General features: G+C 41.1%; 2 protein-coding genes across 2 annotated transcripts; one reads left to right on the forward strand and one right to left on the reverse strand.

Annotated features, from left to right (window-relative positions):
• Window positions 1–2,050: 2,050 nt before the first annotated feature.
• LOC147331541 (uncharacterized) lies at window positions 2,051–4,467 on the reverse strand. The gene is made up of 2 exons (XM_086294109.1): window positions 4,454–4,467; window positions 2,051–3,544 (listed from the first exon to the last, which is right to left on the reverse strand). Exons 1-2 carry the CDS (start codon window positions 4,465–4,467, stop codon window positions 2,353–2,355), a joined length of 1,206 nt encoding a protein of 401 aa, XP_086150235.1. The 3' UTR covers window positions 2,051–2,352.
• A 3,128-nt stretch (window positions 4,468–7,595) lies between these two features.
• On the forward strand, window positions 7,596–8,307 carry LOC147331542 (putative uncharacterized protein MYH16). The gene is made up of 3 exons (XM_086294110.1): window positions 7,596–7,802; window positions 7,885–8,031; window positions 8,155–8,307. Exons 1-3 carry the CDS (start codon window positions 7,596–7,598, stop codon window positions 8,305–8,307), a joined length of 507 nt encoding a protein of 168 aa, XP_086150236.1.
• The last annotated feature ends 10,499 nt before the right edge of the window (window positions 8,308–18,806 follow it).

Consider the following 18,806-nt stretch of genomic DNA (forward strand, 5'->3'; position numbering starts at 1 on the left):
AAAATTGTTACAGACAGCTCCTATCCAGTAACAGCTTTGTGCTCTGGTAACCCACTGCTACTGCAGGTTATTTCCCCAACTTTATCAGCATCTGGAACTCAAGGACATCTAGCGTCATTTCGTGTCTGATATAAACCCAAACATAAATAAAACAAAACTTAGCAGTGCAAAAATAACTGTAGTGGCTTCTCCTGCATAGATACAGAGCCAAGATTAAACAGTTAACACGGTACATTTCCCTCTTACCCACAGAGATAGTATAATACAAGTGTGAACTCAAATACATACAGTGCATTAATCCAGCAGAAAACGGAATATGGATCCCTCTGAGACGAACGGCGAAGTTGGTGGCAGCTACTCCTGGTGCCTTAACTGTTGCACACTTTGCGTTCAAAACAGATCACGCAGCGAAAAAAGGCATTGCACACCCACATAACACCAATGCAAGCTAGCACTCGTGCATGTCTCCGTAGATCCCCATGATCCCTTCCGCTCTCAGAGGTACCCCAAAAGAAAAACAGTGCCATCCAGTGGCATGTCCCATAATATCGAACTTCCACCCGGCTACATATATATATATATATATATATATATATATATATATATATATATATACACACATACATACACGTACACGTGTGTGTATTTAAACTCTTGGCATTAAAGTTTGGTTGAAGAAAGTAACGTATATAGTATTGTTAGCAAAATGAATTGTACTGCTAGAGTAATGTGATGACTGGTTATTTTGAAAGCAGGATTTTTAAAATGAAGTTGTTAATCCAGCTGCTAATCCAAATGTTAATCCTTGAACTAATAATTTTTAAAAAGCATTTTGAAAATTAGTTTAATAATCCTCTACGGAATAGCGTGTCCCTGAGGCAACAAACCACATTTTCATGCCTCACACTGACCCTTCAAAAAAAACAAACAACTGTTTTTCAAATAATGAAGTTTTTTAAAAAACATTTTGAAAATCTATAAAAATCATGGCATCAACTTTTTCAAAACAGGAAAGTGAACTGGCATTTTCGGTCACCACCTTCTTGATACTGCTTTCCACAAAAACCCTGTTTTTTCAGCCTCTTCAGCATCACACAGGGCTGGATTCTGCATAGTGTCGATCAGGTGATTTTTAATGATATCGACCGTCAGTTTTCTCAACACTCGGTCCTCGTCGTTCAGTAACATCAGTAAATGTTTTTCTTTACAGAATGTTTTCTGACGTAGCTCTTGGTAAATGGCCCTTTCGAGATCTTTCAGGGTTTTTTTCATGGATGTGCAGATCTTTGATTGTGTCGTCAGACAACACGTGTTTTAAAAGATACCTGTGGAGTTTTTTTAGAAGGTTTGTAGTGCGATTTCTTTGCAGCCCGTGTGAGCACAGCATCAATGAGTGTGCTGACACTAATGCCAGATGATGATTTTTTTCTCCAGTATTGGAAATATATTACTTTTAAATTCGTCTAAACGTGTTTCAGAAACCGCTTTAGCCTCTGCGTCTTCATCATCCTCGGCTCTAACGCACCACGAGAAGAACCTTGGCAGTAGATTTCTTTTTTTTAGGGAAGAGGTGATCTTCAAATATGGAAATGATCATCTCTAGGTACGGCTGACCTACGGCTAGCGCAATGATCACGAGATCCAAAGTCGTATTAAAACAATTTTTGACAGATTTTTGAGCACCGTGTAGCACATAAAATCGGTTCCAGGTCAATAAGCACAACCAGAATTCATACATAAGGCGCACCGGATTATAAGGCGCACTGTCAGTTTTTGAGAAAATTAAAGGATTTTGAGTGCGCCTTATGGTCTGAAAATTAGAGTACAAATAGAGGTCAGAGGTCAAATTTACAAATTAATACCTCTTATCTGTGACCTACTCCTACATAAGGTTTGTGTAATCAGAGTAAAACGCCTGTGCAATGTTTTAATACAATAGTTGCTACTAAAATCTTTGATCTTGAAAAGAATGACAAGCACACGTGTTCAGTCTAAGCTGAAAATGTATACATTTGTGTGACAATGAAAACACGCAGAATTCACAATATAATCTTTTTTGGATCTTTTTATTGATTAAAAATACATTTAGAGTGCCCAATACGATAAGTTGTGTATTAGATGGCACAAAACAAAACCCCAATAATTTGACAATTCCCTCTGAGCAAGCACTAGGCGACGGTGGGGAGTAAAAACTTCCTTTTAACAGGGAGAAAACTCCGGCAGAACCAGGCTCAGTGAGGAACGGCCATCTGCCTCGACCGGTCAAGGGTTTTTAAAATGACTCGATTAGATGTTAAATAAATTGAAACTGAAAATGCTACGTCCAGATGAACAGAATCTACTTTTAGGGACTTACAAAACACTAACCAAGTATTTTCTGCCTGCGATCCATACAGCATGACCCGCAGAGAGAAAGAAACTTGTGATGAAATGTTCACTTTCCAATACAGTGATGGCATGCTCCTTGAAAACCTTTACAATTACATCATCTGTATGTTTGTGGCCTAATTCCATGAATGTCAGTATGACATCTGGCTCTTTCCATTTCTGTATTAAAGAGCTGTAAACCATATCACTGATGAACATCACATTATCAACTTTGATCTTTTTAAGTCTAGGCCAGAGTTTTATGAACAGCCGTTGGGTGATGGCATCAACTTTTTCAGTAGAGGAAGGTGAACTGGCATTTTTATTGACACGCGTCACCACCTTCTTGATACAGGCTTCTACAGATAACCTGTAATTTTCAGCCTCTTCAGCATCACACAGGGCTGGATTCTGCATAGTGTCGATCAGGTGATTTTTAATGATATCGACCGTCAGTTTTCTCAACACTGGGTCCTCGTCGTTCAGTAACATCAGTAAATGTTTTTCTTTACAGAATGTTTTCTGACGTAGCTCTTGGTAAATGGCCCTGTCGAGATCTTTCAGTTTTTTTTTATGTATATGCAGATCTTTGATCCTGTTGTCAGACAACACGTGTTTTAACAGGTACCTGTGGAGTTTTTTAGAAGGTTTGTAGTGCGAATTCTTCGCAGCCCGTGTGAGCACAGCATCAATGAGTGCGCTCACACATTCTTCTTCATCATCATCATAATCGCTGACAGTAATGCCAGATGATGATTTTTTCTCCACTATTGGAAATATATTACTTTTAAATTCTTCTAAAAGTGTTTGAGAAATGGCTTTAGTTTGTTCGTCCTCGTCATCCTCGGCTCTAACGCACCACGAGAAGAACCTTGCCAGTAGGTTTTTACGGAAGAGGTGATCTTCAAATATGGAGATGATCACCTCTAGGTACGGCTGACCTACGGCTAGCGCAATGATCACGAGATCAGGGCTAATGTCCAGCCGCTTGGTGATGTCTTTAAAAATCCCCTTTTCAAGTTTTTTAATCCCCCTTTGTGTGATTTTGAGAGGCTTTTGCTCAACTTGTGCCCACAGAGCTGTGAAGAGGCGCTGCTGAATCATGTCAGACGGCGACACCTTTGCCTCTTTGGAGGCACGTGTAATAACAGCATTTATTAGCTCTTTAAAATCCTTCCTTTAAAGTTAGAATGCCAAGCGACCCCCCCCTCCGACCCTCACCCACTGTGTTGTTGTCGGGTTTACGGCTGGTAAGCTATGCTAATTTAACTGTTTATGTAGCTTCACTCATTCACCTGCAGACACAGACGGCTATCAGAATGGTCACACGTCTTCTTAGAGGACGTTCCAGGTGAACACGCGCGGTGAGTTACAGCCAGCGAGGAGTCACGCAGTTTTTGCGTGCATGTCTGTGCTCGTGGACATTTGTGAGCAGAAACACTTATTATTAAATTATGCACTTACACTCAGAGTTAGAAATGAAATATTTGTATTAGAGGGAAGGAGTATAACAAACCATAAATGAAGCTAATTTGCACGTTTTTATTCTGCTTTTCTAATCAAAAAATTGTTAATGCAAGAAAAATATCCAAATATTAACAGGAAAATCTCAAACCAAACTCTTACCACCCCTCTGTAAAGTCAATATTTAATATCAATGACTTACATGAAATACAGTTAAGTAATAAAATGAAAGAAAACAAGTGAGCACTACTGCATATAAACCCGACTAGATACATACACATATACACTTGTGCTAACAATTCAAGAAACATTTGGTATATTTTATATCCCCCCTCTGTCCTTTTCTCCGGATCCTTGTAGTACTTTGGTAGTAGTATTGTGGTCTTAGGAGCTGATGTGTCAGTGGAAATGAAAACAGCTAAACTGTGACAGCAAAATGTTAAGAATACATATTCTCATCCAAGGTGGCATGCTGTGGCTTTTACAGAAATGCAAGCGGAGATGACCACCTCAATTTTTAGAAGCACTCCTTTAATAAAAGTAGCAATGAAACCACCTTACTACACATGAATCTGTATTATTGGCAAATTGCTCTTAAAGTATCAAGAGTATTCTGCAGAACACATTGTTCCCCATCGGTGTTATACGCTTATAAGGTTGGTCTGAATTGAAATGCTTCATATGCTGTTTGAGCTACAGCAGGGGTCCCCAATCCCAGTCCAAGAGGGCTGGTTTCCTGCAGGTTTTAGATGTGTCCTTGATGCACCACAGCTGATTTAAATGGATAAATTACCTTCTCAACACGTCTTGAAGTTCTCCAGAGGCCTGGTAACGAACTAATCATGTGATTCAGGTGTGTTGACCCAGGGTGAGATCTAGAGCGATACGCGTTTTCACGTCAAAAAGTCGTCATAAACAAGTCTCCAATAATACCAGAAAAAGTCGCCAGATTTGTCGCTAGGGAGTCTGAAAACTCGCTAAATATAGCGACAAAGTCGCTACGTTGGCAACACTGCTACCGAGGAGCCTCGCGGAGTGATACGTACTGTGCTTCAACGTAATATTACCGTATTGTGTGTGTATAAGGACCATAAATGGCACCTGTTAAGAGACACGGTTATGAAGCGGATTTCAAACTCCAGGCTGTCAGTCACGAACTTGGAAAGAGAGCAGCTGTGAAATCTGTCTTTGTTATTATGCTCAGCGTCTTTTAGTTTACATTTTGACTGCACAATTGTGAGCTCTTTGTTATGCACAAAAACAACATCGTTTTCTTTTATTTATGGAGCATTATTATTTAATGAATGCTCATATCTGGTCTGGAGTGTGGGGCCTTCCTGCTGCTGCGGAGTCGGGGCGGTCTGCCTCCTCCCACCGCAGGGAAAAGGGTAACACCACCTGGGTCTGGGTGCAGTTCCCCCCTCCAGGGGCAAGGGTACCTAGACCCGGTTTGTAGAGTACGATTGGGGAGTGTGATCGTGTGTACAGCGTCTCTTTATGTCTGTCTCCACGTTGGTTGAGTGTGGAGTAAGTGCATATGAGAGCATGAGGGTGGGAATGGATGTTTGTATCTGTGTGTGCCTGTATGTCTGTGTCTATATGTCAGGTTGGGTGTCAGGCGCCACCTCTCTGGGGACATCTCAGGCCCTCCAAGGTTTGGAGGCCTATCTCCCCCTACCACCACTTCCCCTGCCAGTGGTGGACTCCCTCAGACATCGGTGCGTTGGTGGTTCTTTGTGTCCGGGGATGGGCGTCCAGGTACACACCGGCTCACTCCTTGGCGGCCGCTTATCGGGGCCTGGAGCCTGGGGCTCGGTCACTCAGGCACAGCTGGCTGCCGGCGGAGCTCACGGGCGCGTCACTGCAACTCCCCCTGGCTTCTGCTCCGCGGCTGCTGAGTGAGCCCTCATCTGGGACTCTCCTCAGCTCTTTCTGGGACAGTGGCGCAGCTGCCCCTCTGTTGGTCTTCCTTGGTCTCTTGTGTTCTGGGGGCCTCTGGATGTCTGGAGTTTTGATCTCCTCCATACCTGCTTCATGCCCTGGAGGACGGGGCTGTGGCCCCCCCACACCCTCTAGCAGATTATTACATGAAGGAACCTTTTAAAAAACAAAAAACAAGCGCGTCCATGCTCACAGGTGTACACACGGGTGATCACACCCACAAACTACACCCTTTTTGGCTCCTACCTCAAAGCACACTGTGTTCTGTTGATCTTATGTGCTGCACAATAATGTTTAACATTTAGTATTTACTGTCATATTCCCATATATCATTGTGATGCTGTTTATTCTATTACTCTTGTTCTCTTCTGCTTGTTTTCTTTTTTCTTTCTCAGCAGGTGATCCAGGTGATTGATATATGCTTTTTTTTTTTTCTCTGCCTGTTCTGTTGGTTTTTGTCTTTTGCCCTTCTCCCCTGTCCCTCTTCTCAGCTGTTTCTCTTTCCCTCTTTCTTTCTCCCCTTCTTTCCCCCAGTCAAGTCTGTCCCGTATTCAGCAAGTGAAAATAAAATAAACAATAAAAGGTGAATCAAATGGACCATTACGGCAAGGCTGGGATGGTCAATTTGGTAAAGTAAATCCGTTGGGCATCTTTCTTTGCCTTTAGACAACAATTCTGATGCAAAAGAGCCAAACGGGACAGGAAAAAATAAATAAATAAATAAATAAATAAATAAATAAATAAATGCTCATAATTTATTTTTGAGTAGTTTTTTTCATGTACATCTATGCTGTATGTTAATACAAGTGCACATGTGACATCTGGGACACAGCTTTGACTAAGAACTCTCTTTTTGTTCTTACCTTATGGCTTTAAAAAAATATCGAGATATATATCTTATATCGCCATCCAGCTAAAAAATATCGAGATATGAATTTTGGGTCATATCGCCCAGCCCTAGTACTAGCACCTCAAATAGTACCATATAGTACTGCTCCTATTCGTTGTTTTGGCTATAACTGATAATATTAAAAGGAGCGGGGGGCCACACTGACATCATAAACCGCACAGCTTTTGACTTTAGTTTACACATTTATCATTTTAAATTTTTTACATTGATGTACTTTTTTAACAATATAAAAATATTATATATACCCACACATAAACTGACACCACTGATGGGCTATGCTATAGGCATGCTTCAAAGCGACTAAATATTGTCACGTCACAGGACGCACATCATTACAAAGCACTCTAAAACCCTTAAATAGGGGTGCTGCTACCAGGCACTATCATTCAGTTGAGTCCATGCATCGGAACCAGACACACGAGGTAAGAGAAAACACTAAAATGTATTCAGATGACATTAACACAGCCACTGTGGGTCCCCTCATAGATGGCTTTTTTGATCAACTAAACATGTCGCAGGTGCGATCCATGCTGGTTGGTCGCCCAGATGACTGCACTGTCCAGCTAATGTGTCACATGTCAATATAATAAGATGATATAAAAACTAATTATAGGATTAAGGATTTATATTTACATGCTAGTGGCTAGCCATTTGCACATGCCTTTGCATGTAGCACACTGGCATATGCAGAAATATGACAAAACAAAGTTATGAGCTGTATGTTATACTCAATGTAACATACAGCTCATAACTTTGTGCTGCAGGCCAGACAACTTTGGTTGTCTGGCCTGCAGCACATTTCTGCTTTTATGGAACTTTTGACAAACAGCAAATTGTAACAGAGTGTGTCTTCACTAAACACTCAGTGGATAAATATGACGCCTTCCTGCACACAATAGTAGATACTCTTTGCATGCAGGTGAAGGAGCTGGAGCTGGAGCTGGACTCTGAACAAAAGCGGCACGCTGAGACAGTGAAGACGCTGCGGAAGAACGAGCGTCGGCTGAAGGAACTGCTGTTCCAGTCGGAGGAGGACCAGAAGAACCAGCAGAGGATGCAGGAGCTGGTGGAGAGGCTGCAAAACAAGATGAAGGCCTACAAGAGACAAGTAGAGGAGGCCGTACATCACCTCATCCTCTTACTCTGAACACGTTTCCAAGCATGGTGTTTGTGGGCTTTAACTCACACTGCTGTCACTTCAGGAGGAACAAGCTAACATGAACCTGGCAAAGTACAGGAAGACCGTGCACGAGCTGGATGATGCCGAAGAGAGGGCGGACATTGCTGAATCAGCGCTCACCAAGATTAGGACCAAGAACAGAGGAAGCTTCGGCAAGGGATACTCCTCCGTAAGTATTCTCTGGAACAGTATATTATCAGGTGTATTACGCGGTTTATTAAATAATAACTCCATGTTAGCCTCTTCTACTAAGTACTTGTTCTGACTCTAAGGCCTGTGTCTGTTCTAACAGGGTTACAGCACTCCGTACCCAGGCCGAGTCCGGTCACCCAGTTCAGTGGGCTCGGAAGGCAGAGGAGAGAAGATCCTCAACGATGACGAGGAGTCAGTCAGCTCCCTCATCCAAGCCTATCTCAACTCCCTCAAGAAGCTCATGATTGATTAGGAGCATGGCTTCAATTTCACCATCATCCCCCAGAAGTGAAGCATGGTACAGTATGAAGTTTGAAACATCCAAAAGGTTCCATGGGTGGAACCTGACTTTTTTTTGTGTATGCTGTACATTCCTGTTGAGTTTTCTACAATGTACTTGTGGCTTCCTCTCTGAGTGAAAGCTCATAGCCCTGACACATTCCAGCTTTATATCCCCTTTTTTATCCATTTATACTGTAACATTTGTATGTAAAAACTAATAAATGTATTTCTAAGTGTTCCAGATTTCCAAATATCTAAAGAACAATCCTCAGGCTGATTCTCAGTCTGGAACACACCATTTTATATGAGATATTGTATTTGTTTAATACATAAAAAGCCAGACAAGACAAAGCATCAATAGTTACAAAATAAAGCTGGCACCCAGAAACTGCAGTTCCTCTAATGGCCACACGAGGCTGTTCAAAAAGCAAGTCAATCCACTACAGACTTCCAAATCAAAATGTGCAACTTTACTGTACTGACATATATACGGGGTGGCTGAGGCTATTCCAGATATTTGTGCTTTAGCAGATATCCTTCTCTTTCTGTAAACATGCAGAGTTTATGGATGCAGCTTGTGGATGGGGCTATGTGAAAAAGTAACTGCCCCTCAAACATAGTAACTGGTTTGAGGGGCAGTTACTTGGGATGGAGCGTTTTTCATACATTTCCAGGAAGGATGTTGTTCCTCTTAGTAAATAAGCTCATTATTTAAAATCTGCATTTTGTATTTATTCCGGCTCTCTTTTTCCGATGTGACCATCAGGAAACTACTGTTGGCAAGGCAAGGCAAGTTTATTTGTATAGCACAATTCAACAATGAGGTGATTCAAAGTGCTTTACAGAGACATTAGAAACAAAAACAAATAAAAAGCATGTAGTCAATGTAGTCAAGATTTCCTACATTTAAGCAAATGCATGACAACCTTTAAGATAAATAAGGTTCAAACTGGCTGCAGTATTTATTAAACCATACATGCGAGAGGCTACAGGGAAGTTTTTGAGTCCGTACATAAGTGGTGACTTAAATACAAAGCACTTTTTTTCATGATTAGTTTTTGCCTTATAAATGACTTCAGTCACTATCATAAAGTGCTGCTGGGGTGCTGTCAGCACATGGAGTAGTTTAGGCCATTAATGTCAGTGTATTTTCAGATTTCAAATGTATCTGTCTGAACTTTTCACTGACTAAACCTGTAACAAGACCTGACCAAATATGCTGTTGAATGTGAATATGTTTTTTTAAGGAAATAAAAGACCTTTTTTTCCCATTAACTCTGTTTTGTTTTTTTTTTATAACTTTTTATTTGTCAGTTTACAGTATGAGAATACAAAACTTGCGGTCAGCATAGGAGACATACACAATTCCAGTAATAGCATCTTCTTACATCATGGTAATATTCAGTTATTCAGTACAAAGGGAGTACACAACCCATTTTTCCCAGAGCTTCTTAAATTTCTCAAGCTCGAGTCTAAGGGCAAAGGTAAGTCTTTCCATTCCAAAAATTTCTTCCACTACCCCACGCCATTGGGCCCTAGTTGGAGGGTCTGCCTTTTGCCATCTTCGGGTTATGGCCTTCCTGCAGCCAGCCAAAAGTATTTTCAATAAATAATTATCTTTATGTGGGAGTGCCGTAGGCAATTTGCCAAGATACAACGTATCAAATGAATAGACTATTTTAATCCCAATTATTTTGTATATCTCAAGGGCCACCTCCCCCCAATATGGCTGGATCCTTGGGCAGGCCCAGAAGACATGAAAATGGTTTGCCATGGGGGTTCCACAACCTCTCCAACATAGGCCCTGGCTCTGTGAGCCTGTTTGCCGAGCTGTGAGTTTAGGAGTGATAAAGAATCTCACTTCATTCTTCCAACCAAACTCTCTTAAGGACCTTGAATTTGCAGTGGTAGCCTGAGACTCACATATTCCCCACCAGCTGTCCTCTGAAATTAGTGAGCCTGATTCCCTCTCCCATTTCTGCTTAATGTACACCGTAGAGTGATTTTTAGAGGCTTGTATACTACCGTATATTTTTGAGACCATCTTTTTAGAGTCCTTTCTCTTGTATGCCTCTTGGAAGATATGAATTAGGTCGTATTCGTTTTCATCTCTGATTAGTAACGTCTTGTTGTAATAGTCTCTAACCTGCAAGTATCTAAAGAAGTCATGCTTTGCCAGTCCGTATGTATCTGAGATGGTTTCATAGCTTTGGAATCCCCCATTTGTTGCTAGTGAACAAAAAGAAGTAATTCCTCTCAGAGACCACTGTTTAAAGGTCCCATCCAGCCTGGCAGGCACAAACTCCGGGTCATAAGCTATCCAATTCAAGGTCCTAGCCTGTTTTTCTATTTGTAGTTTCCCCACTACCCTGAACCATAGTTTCAGGGTGAACCGGGTCAAATGGTTCAAATCTTTATAAAATTTTTCAGCTTGGTTCTTATTTCCTAAAAGTGACTGTAGTGGGAAGTCTAATTGTGTAATTTCCATATTTTTCCATTTAGCTTCATAGTTTGGGGAGCACCAGTTTACCAGGGGCTTCAGTTGTGCGGCGTAGTAGTAATCTTGTAAGCACGGCAAAGCTCTCCCTCCCTTCTCTTTTTTTAGTTGCAGCGTTTTGTACTGGACCCTCGGTCGTCTGCCGTTCCAGATGAACCGTGAGATCCATCCGTCCCACTCGTCAAATTGTTTTTGGGGTATCTCCAGGGGTAGTGACTGGAAGAGATAGAGGATTCGAGGCAGAACGTTCATTTTAATTATTTCTATTCTATTACTCATATCCAATGGGAGGAGAGACCACCGAGTTAGGTCAGATTTGATCTCTTTGTTGAGGGGGCAATAATTAATTTCATAGAGTCTAGACATGTCTTTCGTTAGGTTTACTCCCAAGTATTTTATTGTGGTAGAGTCCCATTTGAAGCTGAATTTCTTTACAGTTTCCGGTCGAGGTGTATAATTGAACGTAAGGGATTGAGTTTTTTTGAATATTTAGTTTATAGCCAGAGTAGTGATTGTAGGCTTTTAGTAAGGTCATCAATTGGAACAAACTAGATTCAGGATTTGTAATAAAAAGAAGAACATCATCCGCGAACATACAAGTCTTGTGTTCTTCACCCCTGATCATTATTCCCCCATTAACTCTGTTTTCTTGCTTTTTTTCTTCATTTTTTGGAAACAAACAAACCACAAAGCAACGCATTGAGACATGAAATACGCATTTCCATTTTATTTATGAAAAATGACAACTTTTAGCTGTTAATGTACAAAAACATCTCATTTGTCTCTTTGTAGTAGTCAAGCAGTACTAAGCAGTAATACTGGAAAAGAACATTTGGTATGGCATTTAGCTTCTGCAGTACAGTCACCAAATCCAACTGACGCAAATGATACATATTCCAAAACTATCACCACCGAAGCACTTCAACCTTACAGTACCATCTAAATGCAAAACATGTTGCAGCAGCACAGAGACTTTGAAGCTCAAGGGAGAGCCTTTTTTAGATACCTGCAGATAAGAGAATATATCAGGAAATACGTACAGGGCTTTGAGAGTCTCAGCATTTCCGGTTTCGACAAGTGTCTCCATCTCCAACTCCATCACATCTGATCTTAAGTTCAATTCACAAACCAGAAACAAATCATATAAATAATATATATGTAGTGGCACACGTGGGTATCTGAAGTCATTTCCGGTGCTGTGCTTAAAAAAACGTGAGCTCCACCGTGAGAAAAACGCGTTATTTTCATCTGCATTTCAAAGAGCTGAACAGCTGCGCTGAATGACAGAAATGACAAAGTATTTTAAAAATCCACACGGCTGAAAACTTTCACGTATAGCTCGCTTTAACGTGACCACTCTGCTAGCCGAGTGAAGCTACACGCACATTTACGTTCCCGTCGCTTACCCGCCATCACGGACAGCCTGGTGACAGCACAAACTATAACGGAAGGGTTTTAAAAGTATTCCGTGTCGGTGACAGCAGTGGACGTGCAGGCTCCACGTGATCTCTCCCCGCGTTTCACATCCACGCGGCTAGCGCCGGTGCGTTTGTGTGACGCTGTTGCTAGGCATTCTTTTTAGAAGTGGGCGGGGCTTATAGGCATACTTCAAAGCAACTAAATACTGTCACGTCACAGGACGCACATCATTACAAAGACCTCGAGAACCCATAAATAGGGGTGCTGCTACAGGTACTGTCATTCAGTTGAGTCCATGCATCGGAACCAGACACACGAAGTAAGAGAAAACACTAACACGAAAATGCATTCAGATGACATTAACGCAGCCACTGTGGGTACCCTCGTAGATGGCTTTTTTGATAACCTAAACATGTCGCAGGTGCGATCCATGCTGGTTGGTCGCCCAGATGACTGCACTGTCCAGCTAATGTCTCACATGGCTGCTCAGATGGTGCAGCTCTGCCCGGAGTCAGATCACGGAGCCAGAGAAGGCTTCATAAAAGAACTGATCCAGGTGTTGTTAGGGAGATTTGCACACTGCACGTGCACCCAGTCAGGCAGCCAGCAGGACAATCAGCAGGTCCCACAGACAGAACAACCAGAGAAAAATCTGGAGTCCTCGCTGTCTGTGGAACCTTCACAAATGGCAAACACAGAAGCCTCAGAGGCTGAAAAAGCAGCCGTGGCTTCTGAGGAGCAGAAACCCTCTGCGTCACCTCGAGGTGAAGCAGAGAGAAAAGGGCTCATAAGCGCGGTCCTTCAGGCTGTCCTTTCCCAGGCTGCAAAAAAATCCACAGCCTGCCCATCAGACTCCCTCCACCAGCACCTTTTAGATCAAATCTGCTCTGAAATAAAAACAGCAGATTTGACTTTATCACCAAAGGCCCTACAAGATCTTGCAAAGGTCATTTTCAAAGACTTTTGCAAGGAAGCGCTCTCCAACCCAAAGCACACCTTAACTCTATTGAAATTAGGAGAGCCAACAGTTGACAAACTTTTCATCTCCATCTTCAAGAAACACTTTGTAGTGTCCACACAGAAACTTGAGCCAGAGTCTTCTGAAATCAAAGCTCAGAAGCAGCTTTCAGTTGAAGTCTGTGTGGAAGAACTTGTCAGGCGTGCTTTTAAAAAGGCACGCGTTCTGTATACAGATGACACAGTTTCTGAAATTACAAACCGTTTGTTGAAGAAAATCTGGGCTGATGTCCAACATATCGATTTTCAGCCCTCCTCAAAGTCCTTCAGAACCTTACACAAGGTCATTTACAAATCTCTCCTTAAAGAGTATAAGGACCCCGAGTGTGTCACGATTCTCTTTCATCTCGACCATGAAGTAGGTGAGCAAAGAATCATCGAAACCTTTAAAGAACATCTGATGTCGGCAGCGGCGCCAGCAGGTCGCATCAGAAGGTTCTTCTCATTAATAGGTCGGAGGTTAGCCATCACCCGCAGAGAGTCGCGGGTGTTTCCCCTTTAAAAACAACAATTTGACATTGACTAGCTGGCATCAAAGTGACTCTTAAATTGGCTAACAACAAACAATTCAAACAAGCCAATTTATTTAACATCCAATCGAGTCATTTTAAACACCCCTGGACCGGTTGCGGCAGATGACCGTCCCTCACTGAGCCTGGTTCTGCCGGAAGTTTCTCCCCGTTAAAAGGGAGTTTTTCTTCCCCACTGTCGCCAAGTGCTTGCTCAGAGGGAATTGTCCGATTATTGGGGTCTTGTTTCTAGTCAGTAAATTACTGACTAGAACACTCTAAATTATTGAACAAAAATCAGAAAATCTAATAAAATTCTAAAAGAAAAATCACACTCTGATTTCTGCTTGTTTTCACTGTCTGTTGGACAAATGTGTGTGTGTGTGTGTGTGTGTGTGTGTGTGTGTGTGTGTGTGTATACAGCTTTGACTGAACGTGTGTTGAGTAGTTGTCATTCAATCCAAACTGTTTAGGTAGAAAATGCCGAGAACATCCTGTTGTGATATTTATTAGTGAGATTTCATCCATACAAAGTCGTACATTTACAAGAAAACATACATACAGAGGTGCGCACAAGTGGAACAAACCGTCAACAGAATACATGAGATACACTTTCCTGTTTCAGCAGCCAAAACATTAAGCACAAAATTAATAGAAATAACTTCATTTAATAAAATGGATTGGAATGAGGTCTTTACAAAAAACAAAAGGATATAAGTTTTAAGCTCAGGGGCCAGTCTGTGGAACAAGAAATCCCCGAAAAGAGAAAACATCACACACAGTCTGAAGAAGCTGTGACCGCCGAGGAACAGAAACCTTCTGTGTCACCTCAAGTTTGGAGAAAGCACAAGAACAGACACAGTCGTTCACTCTGCTGCAGCTTAAAACATTAAAATGTATTCGGACAATATTAACGCAGCCACTGTGGGTCCCCTCATAGATGGCTTTTTTGATCAACTAAACATGTCGCGGGTGCGATCCATGCTGGCTGGTCGCCCAGATGACTGCACTGTCCAGCTAATGTGTCACATGGCTGCTCAGATGGTGCAGCTCTGCGCGGACTCTGCCACAGCAGTACTGCTGAAAAACTGTATCCCACAAGAGCGATGCATCCACAGCCTCTTCAGAGAACTGGAGGGGCGCATCAGCTCGATTGCTTCCTCTCTCACCCCGGAGTCAGATCACGGAGCCAGAGAAGGCTTCATAAAAGAACTGATCCAGGTGTTGTTAGGGAGATTTGCACACTGCACGTGCACCCAGTGAGACAGCCAGCAGGACAATCAGCAGGTCCCACAGACAGAACAACCAGAGAAAAATCTGGAGTCCTCGCTGTCTGTGGAACCTTCACAAATGGCAAACACAGAAGCCTCAGAGGCTGAAAAAGCAGCCGTGGCTTCTGAGGAGCAGAAACCCTCTGCGTCACCTCGAGGTGAAGCAGAGAGAAAAGGGCTCATAAGCGTGGCCTTTTAGATCAAATCTGCTCTGAAGTAAAAACAGCAGATTTGACTTTATCACCAAAGGCCCTACAAGATCTTGCAAAGGTCATTTTCAAAGACTTTTGCAAGGAAGCGCTCTCAAAACACACCTTAACTCTATTGAAATTAGGAGAGCCAACAGTTGACAAACTTTTCATCTCCATCTTCAAGAAACACTTTGTAGTGTCCACACAGAAACTTGAGCCAGAGTCTTCTGAAATCAAAGCTCAGAAGCAGCTTTCAGTTGAAGTCTGTGTGGAAGAACTTGTCAGGCGTGCTTTTAAAAAGGCACGTGTTCTGTATACAGATGACACAGTTTATGAAATTAAGAAACGTTTGTTGAAGAAAATCTGGGCACACACATTATATATATATAATTTATTTATTTATTTTTTTCAAATATCTTTTATTAGAAGCAAGTATCACAGTTGTTACAGGTTAATAGGACTTATGGCCCCTTTTCCTCTAAACAAAGCAAATAAAAAAATAAATAAACAGAAAACCAAAAAACAAATCCACCAATCGATGATTTAGATGGTATCTAAAGTAGACTTCTAGTCCATTGAAGTGAACCCAACATGTCTTAGAATCAGAGAGGAAATTTTTTTTGTTGTTCTTAATTCCATTAAAGTTTTGTGGCAGTAGTTTAAAAGAAAATACGTTTCTGTGGTAAAACCATCGAGTAACAAAATTTGCTGTGTCATTAAAACTGGCATTTCAGTACTGGCTTCCTTTATGGTGGCTATTTGTGTGGGGGGTTATTTTTATTTAATTTATCTGGGTATTAGACTTCCTACTAGAACAAAAATCAACACACATAAAACCATTATTTTATTTATAAATTAAACAAATTAGGATTTTTTTTTAGAGGTTGATATAATAAAACTAATAAAGGTATAAAGTAGTGACGGGTCGGTCGCGAACTAAGAGCCAGGTCTTTGACGTGAACGACGCGAGCCGGCTCCTTATCGTGAGCCGTTGGGGTTTTTTTTTCTCTTTCTCTCACCCTCTCTCTCGCACTTTTTTTCCGCTTCACTCCGCATGCGAGCCTTTTTACTTTACGCTGGGAAGGGGCGGTAGTTGCACTCAGTAGCACAGGAACAAAGCGGGAGGGAGAGAGAGAGAAAGAGAGCCAGGGACAAAACGTCACATTAGAAAGGTATAGTAATCATCCACAACTATTTTCAGTTGTGGATGATAAAGGATTCAGAAAGTTTAGTCATGCAGGCCCATATGACAGTATATGCATGTTCTTTTTGTTTTCATATTATAATTTGTATTTAATTGTGTTGTGGTTTGCAGTGTTTTGTGTTGTTTCACTTTAAATTTGTAAAAGGAAAAAGCTGAAAATTTAAATAGTTAAAAGTTGAAATGTGAATAGTTGGTTTTTGTATTATATGATTTATTTATTACATTTTATGTGGAGTGAATAAATAAAAGTATATTTACGGTGGCCCCTACAGACAAAGCACATACAAACTTCAAACCACGTACAAACTCTGAAGCACGTACAAACTCTCAAGTACGTACAAACTCCAAAACACGTAAAAACAGGTAAAAACTCCAAAACAGGTAAAAACTCCAAAACACGTAAAAACAGGTAAAAACTCCAAAACAGGTACAAACTCCAAAACACGTACAAACTCCAAAACAGGTAAAAACTCCAAAACACGTAAAAACAGGTAAAAACTCCAAAACAGGTACAAACTCCAAAACACGTACAAACTCCAAAACAGGTAAAAACAGGTAAAAACTCCAAAACACGTAAAAACTCCAAAACACGTACAAACTGCAAAACACGTACAAACTCCAAAACAGGTAAAAACAAGTAAAAACAGGTAAAAACTCCAAAACAGGTAAAAACTCCAAAGCAAGCAAAAACGCGTACAAACTCCAAAACAGGTAAAAACACGTACAAACTCCAAAGCACATGCAAGCTCCAAAACACATGCAAGCTCCAAAACACGTGCAAACTCAGAAGCACATAAAAACTCAAAACACGTACAAAACACAACAGAAGTGCTCCAGGATGCTAGGCACAGTGTTGAGCTTTTGTTACCTAGTGGCTACACAAGCCAGCAAGTACCAACGACCGGATTTGGTGTGTGGTAATAACAGGTAATGAACTTTTCTTTTTTTTTTTTTATTATTTCACTATATATGAATGCTTGTGTATAAATACACAAACAATACACATATGCTTTCATGCTTTGAATTGTGTAATTTAAGTGATCTAGGTAGCTATTTTGGAAGTTCAGTTCATGCTAGAAATGTGTTTTGGAGTTTGTATGTGCTTTTTGGAGTTTGTACGTGTTTTGTCTCTAGGGGCCACCGCATATATTTGTATATAAACATATATAAATAAAACCACTTTTTTTTTACGTTAGTAATTCCTTTTGTGCATAATTTTATATTATTGTTAATAATAAATTAATTAAAGCAACAAAACAACTTGAAGAGCCGGTTCGGAGCCGAAAGAGCCGGGTCTTTTTAGTGAGGCGATCCTAAAGAGTCGGTTCTCTAAAAAGAGCCGGAAATCCCATCACTATTATAAAGGGCTTCAGAATTAAACAAAGGAATTTTTTACAGTGTTTTATTTAAAAATCTAAAAAGTCACATCATCACCTTCATCGTTTTGGTTACGGTTAGTTTTTGACATTTTAGCTGAAAAGAACTGCAATTTTACAATGTTGTACACAAACACGATTATTTCTGCCATGTTTAACGTATCCGTTAAATATCTGGCATGTGCACATTTGAGTATACCAAAGTTTCATTACGTTTACAAAGGGAACTCTGCCAGCTATCTAGTTTGGTTTAAATACAGCATCGTAAAATGTTTGACATCAAACATAAAGTCAATATTTGACCAGGCTCTGAGAAAAGAATAAATATTAGAAAGTTGAACGTATCTTTCAAAGATGGGTATTGGCATCTAGGATTTTATTGGTATCTGGCACTGTCTCAAAAACTGATCAGCCAAAGATCTGTTGCACTGTCTTCTGGGGGGGGGGAAAGGGTACTAGCTAGGGCTGGGCGATATATCGAGGTTTTTTTTTTTTTAAATATCGATATATTTTTATATGAGATATAAGATGTGACAATATCGTTCATATCGATATAGTCTATGTTACGTTATAATTATAGTTGTGGAGCCACAAGTTTGCCTCTTTTGTCCACTTTTGTCTTTACTCAACGTTACTCGGCCTGACCTCTCCTTCACTGAACACAACTCCCCCTCCCCCCCCATCGCTTCACCTGCAGGCAACGACAAGATCTACACAGCAAATCTCCATTAACGAGTTACTGCGCATCGCCCCGTGCGTGGGGCTGGACGGCGTCAACGTGTTAACGAGCTAACCACGCTAACGCCATGCATGGCCTGAAATCCTTTCATTTTCTCAAAAATCGACAGTGCGCCTTATGTATGAATTCTGGTTGTGCTTGATGACCGCGAACCGATTTTATGTGGTACACGGCGCTCAGCAATCTGTCAAAAAATGTTTTAGTACGACTTTGGTAAGCTATGGAGCTGCACCGGCTTGATGGATTG

The sequence above is a fragment of the Aulonocara sp. 'chitande type north' Nkhata Bay genome, linkage group LG5, assembly GCF_057382095.1.
Source record: "Aulonocara sp. 'chitande type north' Nkhata Bay isolate Kocher_YH1m ecotype deep benthic linkage group LG5, A_spYH_male_GT1.1, whole genome shotgun sequence".
Classification (NCBI taxonomy): domain Eukaryota; kingdom Metazoa; phylum Chordata; class Actinopteri; order Cichliformes; family Cichlidae; genus Aulonocara; species Aulonocara sp. 'chitande type north' Nkhata Bay.